The sequence below is a fragment of the Pelodiscus sinensis genome, chromosome 14, assembly GCF_049634645.1.
Source record: "Pelodiscus sinensis isolate JC-2024 chromosome 14, ASM4963464v1, whole genome shotgun sequence".
Classification (NCBI taxonomy): domain Eukaryota; kingdom Metazoa; phylum Chordata; order Testudines; family Trionychidae; genus Pelodiscus; species Pelodiscus sinensis.
In genome coordinates, this window is record NC_134724.1 from 6801144 (window position 1) to 6813391 (window position 12248).

At 50.1% G+C, this 12248-nt stretch overlaps 1 protein-coding gene and 1 long non-coding RNA gene across 2 annotated transcripts in view; one reads left to right on the forward strand and one right to left on the reverse strand.

Annotated features, from left to right (window-relative positions):
* PLEKHO2 (pleckstrin homology domain containing O2) overlaps positions 1 to 4693 on the reverse strand; it is a 57583-nt gene extending 52890 nt beyond the window's left edge. Inside the window, exon 1 of the mRNA XM_075896920.1 lies at positions 4397 to 4693. Coding sequence (XP_075753035.1) covers positions 4397 to 4405 — 9 coding nt within the window. The 5' untranslated portion in view covers positions 4406 to 4693. The remainder of the gene's footprint in view (positions 1 to 4396) is intronic.
* Positions 4694 to 5011: 318 nt separating this feature from the next.
* LOC112546825 (uncharacterized) lies at positions 5012 to 11553 on the forward strand. The gene is made up of 3 exons (XR_012895697.1): positions 5012 to 5700; positions 6270 to 7216; positions 11320 to 11553. It is a non-coding gene; the product is annotated as an uncharacterized LOC112546825 (long non-coding RNA).
* Positions 11554 to 12248: the final 695 nt, after the last annotated feature.

The window sequence follows — 12248 nt, forward strand, 5'->3', positions numbered from 1 at the left end:
GGCTGTCTTATTGCCAGTTTTCAGACACCCTGGGCTTTGCCAGTTTTGTAGCTTGAAATTAACGGGCAGAGGGAGGCACAACTTGAATGTTTAACATCAAAGGCCCAATTCCAAAGTCCTCAAGCAGAGTGAACCCCCAATCCAGGTAGCAACAGAAACTTTGCCGGACCAAGGGCAGCAGCCTCCCATTTGGGAAAAGAGGAAGTAATGCTGTGGCCAGTTGATTTAACAGAAGCCATGCTTTTTCTTTAAGTTGCTTGCAAGTCGGCAGTGTTAGAATAGCTCTGGCAGAGATGGATTACCACGCAATAGGCCAAAGGTGCATGAACACATTTAATGTTGATAAATGTAAAGTAATGCACATTGGAAAAAATATCCCAACTATACATACAACATGATGGGGCCTAATTTGGCTACAGCTACTCAAGAGAGAGATCTTGCAGTCATTGTGGAAAACATCCACTCAGTGTGCAGCAGCAGTCAAAAAAGCAAATAGAATGTTAGGAATCATTAAAAAAGGGATAGAGAACAAGACAGAGAATATCTCATTGCCTCTATATAAAACCATGCCTCTATATAAAACCATGGTGTGCCCACATCTTGAATATTGCGTACAGATGTGGCCACCTCATTTCAAAAAAGATATATTGGCATTGGAAAAGGTTCAGAAAAGGGCAACAATAATGATTAGGGGTTTGGAACGGGTCCCATATGAAGAGAGATTAAAAAACCTTGGACTTTTCAGGATATCTAGAAAACAGGAGACTAGGGGAGGATATGATAGAGGTCTAAAAATCATGACTGGTATGGAAAAAGTGAATAAGGAAAAGTTATTTACTTATTCCCACAATATGAGAACTAGGGATCACCAAATGAAATTAATAGGCAGCAGGTTTAAAACAAACAAAAGGAATTTTTTCTTCACTCAGTACTCAGTCAACTTGTGGAACTCCTTGACAGAGGATGTGGTGAAGACTATGACTTTAACAGGGTTCAAAAAAGAGCTAGCTAGATTAATGGAGGTTAGGTCCATCAATGGCTATTAGCCAGGATGGGTAGGAACTGGGTCTCTAGCCTCTGTTTGTCTGGAAATGGATGATAGGAAAGGGATCATGTGATGATTACCTGTTGTGTTCCCTCTCTCTGGGGCATCTGGTATTGACCACTGCTGGCAGACAGTATACTGGGTTAGATGGACCTTTGGTCTGACCAAGTATGGCCGTTCTTATGTTCTAATGTTCTTAACACCAACAGTGCATAGAAAGAGAAACAACTGTCACACCCATTTCCCCCAATCCAATCCCTTCCCAAGCAGAACCTCCCAGAGCCTGAGATGGAAGAAGATAAGAAGCCCCCATGAAGTCTGCAAGACACTTTGTCACTGGCAGGGGCTCAGGCATTATGACGATGGGCACCAGTACAAAATCCTTAAACAATAAGAATTGGGCAGCAAGATGGCATAAATAAGGGTTCATTTTAAGCAACTGGGTTTCTCCATACCCCTACTTAGACTATGGGTAGAAAATGGGGATAGACCGGTGTCATCTAAACACTGTGGACAATTTCAGTAGCTGACCGCAAAGAGTTACAAAGGGGTCTCCCTAAACTGGGTGACTGTCAAGAAAATAGCAGATGAAATTCAACGTTGGTAAGTGAAACGTGACACAAGTTGGAAAACATAATTCCAACGATCTGTGCAAAATGATGGCGGCTCACGTAGCTGTTATTGCCCAAGGAAAAGATCTTGGAGTCATCATGGAAAGGTCTTTGAAAACATCTGTTCAATGTGCAGCAGCAGTTCCCAAAAGCTAGCCAAATATTAGGAACCATAAGGGGCACATAATAGGATAGAAAATATCAGTGCTGCTGAATAAATCCATGGTATGCCCACACTTTGAATACTGCATGCAGTTCTGATCTTTTACATACATTCATATATTATATTAGGAATGTTAAAAAGCAGTTAAGTAGGTGACGGTCTAACCATTCAACATCGTAGAGGTTACATGGCTACGTGACGTGGGCTCTGCAGTACTGTAATTCCTCATTTAACACGTGCCTGCTTAACACTTTTTCGCAACAGCACGATTTTTTTTTTTAGGGAACGTTTTTTGAATTACACAACTGTCCCTGGAATAACACGATATCCCCAACCGGCCTGTTGCCGGCGGCTGCGCGGGGCTTCCCCCGCCTCCCTGCAAAGTGGCAGAGGGTTCACCATTCACCGTGCCATTCCCCGGCGACCCCCCTCGCCGGACGCAGTGCGGGTCTGCAGACCCGTCACAGGGGCATACTCCCAACCCAATCCCCCTCCCCTCTCCTCCCTTCCCTTCCCTTCCCTTCCCCAGAGACAAACATCACCCCTCCCTGCTGTAACCCAGTCCACTTTCTCCCCCAACTTTATGTCCCGGTCTCAACAGACACCACCACTTGAAATAAAACCCCCACCTTTTCCATTATTTTCAATGGGAATATTGACCCGGCATAACACGTTTTCACTTAACACGATCATTTTCTGAAACATATCGATAGTGTTAAATGAGGAATTACTGTATAAAGCTTTCATGTAGAGTCTGCAGCATAGCCAGCTCCCCAGACACAGGTCCAGCAGCCAGCTCCCAGCCCTACTCCCAGGGAGCTGGCTGCAATGCTGCGCAGGGTGGTAGTTGGCTCCTCGGGAGCCAGCTTTTAAGCCAGGAGCTGCCCTGCACTGCAGGCTCTGATACAGAGCCAGCAGCACAGGGTGGGAGCCGGCTCCCTGGGAGCTGGTGTGTAGCCGTTACGGTAACCGATAAACTCGTGCTTATTGTTTAACTGTTTAAATGCTGTTTAAATGGTTACAATGATACACCCCTCCCACACACACATATATATAAAATAAAAAAAGTGCAGGAGAGGGGCAACAAAAATGATTAGGGGTATGGAACAGCTTCCACACAAGGACACATTAAAAAGACTGGAATGATGCAGCTTAGAAAAAAAGACGATGAAGAGAGGATTCAACAGAAGTCTATACAATCATGACTGGTCTGGAGAAAGCGAATAAGGAAGTGTTATTTACCCTTTCAAATAACACAAGAACCAGAGACACCCAATGAAATTAATAGGCAGCAGTTTTTAAACAAACAAAAGGAAGCATTTCTTCTCCCAACACACAGTCAAGCCGTCAAACTTGTGGCCAGGGCACGGAGTGAAGGCCAAAAGTATAACTGGGTTCAGAAAAAGAAATTAGATAAGTTCCTGAAACAAAGCTCCATCAGTGGCTATTAGCCAAGATGGTCAGGGATGCAACCCCAGGCTGTACATGTCCCTAAGCCACTGGCTGCTAGAGGCTGGAACTGCTCCACACAGGATGGATCACTCCATAAATTGCCTTGGTCTGTTCATTCCCTCTGGTACATCTGGCATTGGCCACCGACAGGATACTAGGCTAGATGGACACTGATCTGACCCAGTATGGCTGCTCTTAATTTAAAAGCCAGAAGGAAAACTGTGTGCACTGAATTACTGCTCTTCTGTAACTTGTTGGCGGAGAAACCCAAAGTCAGCAAGACTCTTACTTAAAAAACAGAGACTTTTATACTGTCTATCCATGTAGCCATTTGTGCTGCCCTCCTCACAGCAGTGCGAACCTCTTGCACCTGCTACCCTACAGATACAGCCGAAGCAGCAACATACCCTAAGTGTTGGGCTTGTCTGGGTGGGGCGGCCATTCTCAGGTCTGTTACATGTGATAACAGGCGCTGTTGGGCAGCTGCCATGCCTGGCGCCCTGTGGGGTTTCCTCTTTAGCGTTCACCCTGGCCTTGGCAGGGAGCTCTGGGGGTACACGCAGAGGGGGCCAGCATCTTCCAGCGCCAGCCAGGAGGCACCGTGCCCGGCAAGGTGCCTTTTTGGACCAGGGTCTGGGGACGGGCACAGTCCAAGCAGAGAGAGCAGCTGTCGCTGAAGCCAGTTCTCCCTGACCCCTTATTCCCAAGCCCACCCCCCAATCCGCTCGCCCTCCACTTTCCGGGCCCACTGCCACGGCCCTGCCAGAAAAACAAGACGGGGGAAGAAAAAGCCTTCAGGCCAGGCCTGGCCCTTCTCCGAGCTGCCTCTGTTCGGCCCCGCGGGTTCCAGCCGCCCGCCGGGGGGAGGCCAAGGGGCAGGGACTAGCCTCCCCCTCCATCCATCCCGCTCCTCGACGCGCCCGGGCCAACTTCCCGGGGCGGCACAAGGGGGCTCAACAGTTGGTGCCGCCCCAGCGAGGGAGGGGACCGGGCGCATCTCCCCCTCTTCCCGGGGGGGGTCTTTGCCCTGCTCCCCCGGGCTGCGGCTCTGCAGGGCTCCCCCCAGCCCGACCTGCCCTCTGCAAAGTGGGGCTCTGCGGGCGGATCCCGCCCCAAGTGCCTCACCTCTTCCATGGTCGGAGCCCGCTGGCGTCCCCGGCTCACGGGCTCGCCCCCGGCAGGCGCCCCGCGGCTGCTGCAGACTCCGGCTCCGGGCGCGCCAGCATGCCGGGCCGGGGGGGCGGCGAGGGTCCGGATCCGCCTGGCCGGGGAGCGGGACGCGCCGCCAGCCCGGCTCCAGCGCCTGCCCCCTGCGTGCTCCGCCGAGCGCCGCTTCGCAGCAACTTGGCCGCGCGGGTTTCCGGTGGCTCCGGCTGCTGCGACCCGGGCACCCTCCTCCCGGGGGCTCCGCCGCCTCCAGCCCGCCCCACCCAGCTGCTTCCCCTGCCTGCGCGGGGCGGGCCTCCCCGGGGGCAGGGCGGGGCCCCTGCGCGCCTCTCTGCCTAGGGGTCAAGGCTAGCCGCCCCCCAGCCCTGGGAATCAGAGGCTCCTACCACGGGCGGGGACCTCGGGGTCATGGAAGGACCGCGCACCAGCTCGATCCCTGTCCGACCTGCTCTGAAATATCCCCAGCGATGGAGATTCCACAGCCCCCCCAGGCAACTTATTCCAGTGCTTAACCCCTTCCCCGACAGGCAGGAAGTTTTTCCTAATGTCCAACCTAAACCTCCCTTCTCTTGTTCTATCCTCACAGGTCAAGGAGAACAATTTCTCTTCCTCCTCCTTGTAACTGGTGCTTGGGCTAAGATCCCAAAGCCCCCCCTTTCCCCCCCCCCCTGTGGCAACTCTTTGGGGGCAGAGACCCGTGTGCCCTGTAAGCTGAGCCCTTAGGCAGCACTCCCCCACAGCCCACAGAGTGGGCAGCAGGTGGTGGTGCACATCCACACATGCTTTGGTGCACATAACAATGTTTATTCTGCACGTGGATGGAAAAAATTAGAGGGAACCCAGGCTGCGACTGGCTGTATGTGAGAGTGTGTGTGTGTGTGCACATGTTGCACCTAACCTTGAAGGGAGCTGGTTCCTGATTGCCTTTCCTAAGAGTTGCCCCAGTGCACCCAATAATTGTCATTGTCACTCTCTTTTCTCCAGCCCCACCCTATGGGCCTCCCAGAGCCAGCCAGTAGAACTGGGAAAAGGATCCAAGCCATCTTTGCAAAATGAGGTCAGACAGGAAACGGTTTGAGTAGGAGACACCCCTTTCCCCCAAAGAATTGGCTAACAAAATGTTTTGTGCTAAAGGGTGCCAAGTGAGGATCCGATCTGGGTTAATGCTACTAGGAGATACTGTAATACGACAAATAATAAATACAAGATCTGGCATCCCACTGCAAGGCCAGGGCATCCACAATCAAATGGATCAGCAAAAGGTAGGGTTGAAATAGTTGCCTATTCTCAGGGAAGTTCTAGATAACGGGGAAGAGGCGGATCTCGCTTTGTGAAGCTTCAGAGCTGCATCATTGGGGCTGGTATAGTTTCAGGGAAGGAGAAAAGCAGATCCTGCTATTTTGAAGGCAAAGAGCAAAGCAAAAGTGGATGCAGGCCTTTGTTTCCAGCAAGGGGAACAAAAGGATCGGCCATATTGCAGGGTAACTCCATGACTCATATCAGAGAAGATAACAAATGTGGGGAGGAAAGTACACAAGGGAATGACATCAGTTGGTCCATTCCAATGCTGGAAACAATGAGAGAAAACAGGTTCTACTAACCAAAGATGATTTCAGCCTCCATCCTTATGCAGAGGTATGAGTTAATGGAGCACCAGTCACTAGAGGAAACAGACGGGGGAGAAGGTGAGATGGAAAGGCCTAGTGCCATCAAGCAATGTGAGCCATGAAACAGCCAGCAGCTCAGGAGAAATTCTGTTGCATGTCCACAGAGACATGCAGGCAGTTGTTAACTGATTGGTTACAAATAATTTTATTTTTATTTTCACCAGAGAAATGGTGCTGAGCGCCTGTCAGGTCCAGACACAGCACTTGGAAAGAGCAGATGTCACCAAACACAGGAGCTGAGGCACCCTTATTGGGCTGAGCCCTTGGAGTTGAGCTGGGCAGACGGTACAGCTCCTGGGCTTTCTGACTGCTTCGATAAAACAACCCACTGAACCGATGCAGGAGTGACTTTATCGTATAATGGGGTGACTTGCTGGAGTTTGGGATGTAGGTCATCCCCTGGAAAAGTTGGCCCCTCTTTCCAGCAACCCCCAAGATACAAAGACAGTAACCCCTAAATAACAGTTTGGCTCATTGTTGTGTGAATGGAGTGATGGTGAAAAATGCTGGGCTGACGGACGTGGAAAATAAAACCCTTTTTAACCCATAGCATGAGCAATGCCAATATGAGCTCCTTTGTAAACCCCAGCTGAGGGCCTGGTGGTATTCCTGATGGTCCAGCACTTCAGTCACCAGCCCGCAACCCATCCATGGCTTCTGTGATGAGACCAGGCGCCAGTTTCCAGGGGAGCTTTTGTGGTGTGAACATGTTTGCTGGGATCGGTGCTGAAATGATCATTGATTTCCTGGTACGTTGCTCACCACATGCCCTCTTAGGTGTTTCACCTTGTTTGCAGATGGACTTCTTCTTTCGGCCGGCTGGTGTAGAGCAGCAACTACAATTTCACCTGACGTTGATCGAGTCCAATGGCTCCCCCTGAAGTGGCAGAATTCATTGCAGTGATGCCTCCTTCAAACTTATAAATTGGGCAGCGGCTGGTGTGATTTATTTGATGGCCCGTCGGGGGAGTCACACTTGTACCCCAGGGAGTGCTTCATATTCCGTTGGTGCATTCGATGTCTGCATCTACCATGGTTGGTTCGGATTCAGTTCAGAGTTGACCAAGATGTCCAGGGAAAATCGAACCCCCTGCATGGGATCTGGCACAAGGTACTAATTTTTTAACTCTTGTTTAGCCCAGACTTGATTGCACAAGGCTAAACAAATGTTCCCAGAAAGCCTCGCAGGATTCAAGATGTTGGGGGTAGTGTTGTCCAAGTCTTGGTGGACAGGAAGATGGAATGTCACAGCAGATCAGTGGATTGGTAGGGGAACAATGGTAGAAGCGGTTGCCATGGTGCTTAAGTCAATTTAAGGGCTCCAATGAGTCTTTGCAGCAATGGTGAGTCCCACTCCAAAGCCTGAGAAGCCCACAAATGAAACAGGAGGCTATAGGCTGTTTGCTCTACTAAGCGCAACCTATACGTTTCTTGACCATATCATCCTCCAAAGAATACGCCCTGTTACTGTACTGAGCCAGTTTTCCCTGTCAGACAGGCAGACTTCTGGCCAAAACATACTTGTTGCAGCCGAGTTCTGGCACTCACAATTTACACTGAGGGTGGCAATCAGAAAAAACTAAAAACCCACACAATATTTATCACCTTGTTATCGGTGTATGGATAAAGGGCACGATGCTGAAACTTGCAAAATTATATTCTGCTACCAGACACTTTGCCTGCTGTGGACCATGACCAGTAACAGATGCCTACAGGTAACCTAGTTAATAAGACCCAACCTACCTTGTACCATATACCATAGGCCACCACAAGGCTCTGTACTTGCACCAACTCCTTTCAGTCTCCTATGTCTATAGTTTAGAAATGTGCGTCTGTTTGTTTGTCCATCTGCGAGTCCGTTTGTTCTAGAACACCTCCTAAGTGATAAGAGCTAGGACCCCCACATATGTATGCAGCTTCCTCTTATCATCACTTAAAGCAAGGTCAGGGGTTGGGATGGACCTGGAGTTCGGTTGTTTCTCATACAATGGAAAGGGTGGGGTCTGGGAGCAGGAAGAGTTATACTGTGGCATGATCACAGTGGGGCAGCAGGTGCCCCAGTGGACGCCACTGGCTGGCAGCACTGAAAACCCTAGCCTGCCCCTGGGAGCAGTTGCTGGCCCCTGCATGTCCCGGCCTCCTGTCTGGTCCCGGGGAGCACTGGTGGGAGGCCTGCATGGCCCCCCACCACCCTTGGGTGCCCCAGGGAGCTGCTGCCATCAGCCCAGCGTGCTGCCACTGCCTCAGCAGCATGGCCCTGGGGCCCCTGGGCAGTCGCCGTCACCCTTGCCACTGCAAGTGGTCCCAGTGAGCCCCCCCACGACCTCCCAGCCCTGAGCCCCTCACTTCTTGTCCTGAATCCTATACTGCTATCCCTTGCCCAGAGCTCCCCATATCTCACACCCTGCCCTGAGCTCCCACACCTCCTAGCCCTCTTCCCTAGTCCCCCAACCCCTGCCCTGATTCCTGTACCCACACTCCCAACCCAGAATCCCCAACTCCTGCCCTGACTCCTTCTCCCCCGCCCCTTGCCCTCCATCCCTTCACACCTCCAAGCCCCCGTCCTGACTCCTACACCTTCCACACCATGCCCTGACACCTGCATCCTCCCCCAAAAAGCGTTAAGGGGCCAGGTACAGCTGCTGGTATTTACATAAGTGACATGCTTCTAACTAAATCACTTACATTGAGATATGTGTTAATCTTGCCATGACAATCCAAGCACCTAACTTTCACGACATTGAACAAGCATTAGCTGAGGACCGTCAGATTATGGAACACTACTTCTGGAAATGGAAGCCCAAACCAAACCCTGGAAAAACAAAGGGATGCACCATTTCCTCTTGCTATTAGGAGACCCAAAAATACCCTGAATGTAGTTTTCTGGGATTAAAAGGTGCAACATGATAATGCCCCACCATGCAGCAGAGTGACAGTTGACTGGACCTTCACCTTCCATGATCATCTTGAGAAGGTGGCTGCAAAGAAAATGGACTCTGTGAGGTATGGTTTGCAGGGACTTGGTCAGGGCTCCAGAGGGAGTTACTGTCAGAGACAGGTGAGAAATGAGGAAATCCTGCATCCTATTTATACTCAGACCACAAAGCCACATTTTTCTCCCTGTACAGGGGGTCCCCACTATAAGTCACTCCGGTATTCATCCATTCCACACTAAAGTCGTTGACATTTGTAGGAGCTGATGCGTTGTAAGTCCTCTCATTCCCCACTATAAGTCGTGCAAAACGCTCCCCCCAATTTGCTTAAATGGAAGTTATCTGTGGGAAAAAAATTCCCCGCTTTAAGCTGTTTTGCTATAAGTCCACGTTTTTTGGAATGTATCTTGGACTTATAGTGAGGACCCCCTGGAGTAGGGAAACCCCTGTTAATACTCCATTAACACATCTTAGCTCAAGTGCCAAGCACAGAGGAACTGGTATATGAAAATTGGGACTGATCATTTCAAGACAAGCCCAGCTAGATCCTTTAAACAATTGATCTTTCTCCCTTTCCTATTTTTGCACCAATTTTTTATGGTCCAGTGACACTAGGGTCCAAAATTCTATGTTTAATTCAGGAGAGTTCGTTTTGCTTCACTCCTGTGTATGCTTTTCCCTACGCGTAACTGCAGAAGGTGCAGGAAGGACGTTTACTCTGTGGATTTCAAATCTGTGGAATAAAAGAAAAATACTCAGAAAAATGACATTGAAGTTGGACAGATTGACAAGATTTCCTCAAGACTGGGAAAATCCCTTTTGCTTTTTGGAGACCATCCTGACTTCCGTGTGACACGAGGGCTGATTTTAATATAAGCTCTTGGCGGTTTTAGTTTCTTGAAGTATTTCAGATAAAAACCTTCTCACGCAGCTTGTCATCTTTCATCAGCTCGGTCCCTCATTCTTGTCCCAAGCAACTTCTTGCTCCCAGAGGCACTGGCCCTGCTGGTGGTCTGTAGGCCATTCTTCCCTGTCCTTGGAATTCTTGCTCCAGCTGATCCAGTGCTGGTTGGGGCACTAGGTATAGTCATGATATGAGCTTCCTCAGCAAGCTACTGTATTGTCCACCTTCAAATTCAGGGGTGGTGGGTGAACCCCTCTTTGGGGAGGCCAGCCACTGGCCCCGCCCTCACCCAAAGCACCCCTCTCCCCCTGGCTGAGCCCTGCGCATCCCACCCCTGCTACATGGCCAGAGGCGCTCTGGCCAGCCCAAGCCAGCTGACTCAGCAATCCCAGTCCTCTGGCTGGCCCGAGTACCAGCCCAAAGCTCTTGCTGGAGCTGACCCCCTGCCAACTTCAGGAGAGGGGGAGCGTGGGCGGGGCCTCAGAGCAGAGCATGGGCAGGACAGACTAGGTGAGGGGAGACTTAACCTCCCTAGCCTTCAATACTCACCACCCTGTTCAAATTGCTTCTTAAAACTCTCCTTTTCCATGATGTCTACATAACTCTTGACAGTGGTTAGGCAGCTAGTGTGCTCAGACCTCTGCCTCGCCTGCTAACCAAGATTGTCTCCTTGTTGCCTTACATTTCCCCATCTGCCTACCTGGATCTACTTGTCTCTTGTCTGACCCTTAGACTGGAAGCTCCTTGGGCAGGGGCCATCTTTTTATTATGTGTGTGCAGCACCTAGCACAGTGGAGTTCTGGTCCATGACTGGACCTGCTGTGCTACAATACAAATACAGGTTGACACTCTGTAATCCAGACTTCCCTAGTCCAGCAACACCCCTGGTCTGGCATCATTGGGGTGACCCCATTGAGCCAGGAGCACTGCCAGACTAGGGCAGGTGCAGTGTGGAGTCCCCAGCTGCAGCAGGGCTGCTAGGGAGAGTATAGGGACATCCCCCCCCTCAGGGGGCCGCAGAGCCGTGGAATTCTGGATGGCAGCAAAGCCATGGAGGAACTTGGTGGGGGAAGCAGAGTCCATCCCCCCACAGGGAGACCAGAGCCCTAAGTGGTAGCGGGGTGGCTGGAAGGAAATGTGGAGACCCCGTTGCATTGACCTCCCCTTGTCCAGCAAACTCCTTGGTCCAGGACCAGTCAGATTCCGAGGATGCCGAACCAGGAAGGTTCAACCTGTAATGAGTAAGCAGTGTTGTAATGGAAGGTGGCTTCCAATTTTTACAACTTAGCAGATGGGCGAGTTTCTGGCCACTCAGTTTCTCTGTCATATAAACTATTTTATGGACTATTTCTTATGCTTTCCTTTCAATGCTCTCAGTGAAACAGTGCAAAGACAACGTTGTGTTGCCACTGCAGACACTACTACAATGAAATCCTTGGAAGATGCATTCGCTTGGTGTGACCATTCCAGAGCTTAAGATTTTTCAGACGCCCTTCACAACATGCACGCCTCAAAGATGGGGCCAGGAAACTATGGATGGCCATTGTAACTCCTCATTCCTCTAACCACATACAGGTTAATTCAGCGTTGCGTAATCTCAGATTGGAGCTGGCTCAGGACCTGTGGACTGTTCTGTTTGTTGAATCTTCTTAACCATGACAATAAAGTTAGAACAATCCCAACTCACCTCCAGTTTTCTTTCTTTTGGGGATGATGAAAGGCCAATAAGCGGTGAATGCACAAAATGCTGAGCAGCCAGTTTGCTCAGATAAAGCAAGAAGGCATCTATCATACAATTAATTATTTTAAAATAATCTCTATTTACCCACCCTGCTATTGTGCCAATCAAACAATCAATCAATCCCACCAAATACCATATCATGAAGAGTGGAGTCTTTTACACTGCTGCTTAACTGATAAGGTATAAAGGCTCACTGACCTTAAAGATAGAGGGTTGGCGATAACAATGGCTTTCCTGGGAAATGATTATCAGTGAAAAAGTGCAGCGTACTTTTAGCACGCTGTCAGTGGATGCGTGCAACTGCTGAGACTTGCACATGAGCTATTTCAGTGCGTGGGTTCCCCCGTTGCATATATTCCCGTATGCGAGACATACTCTATGTTGCAACGGCTACGTTATTATTTATGGAGCACCACCCCTGCTGCAAACATCTGAAGTCACAGCCCCCAGAAGTTTGTAGACAGGCACAGACTAAGCCAAGGAGACAGCACTTTGGACGTCCATACGAGTGGGGGGGGATGGTAGACGTTTAGCAGTGGCTATTTTTTTATAGACTTTTTGGAAG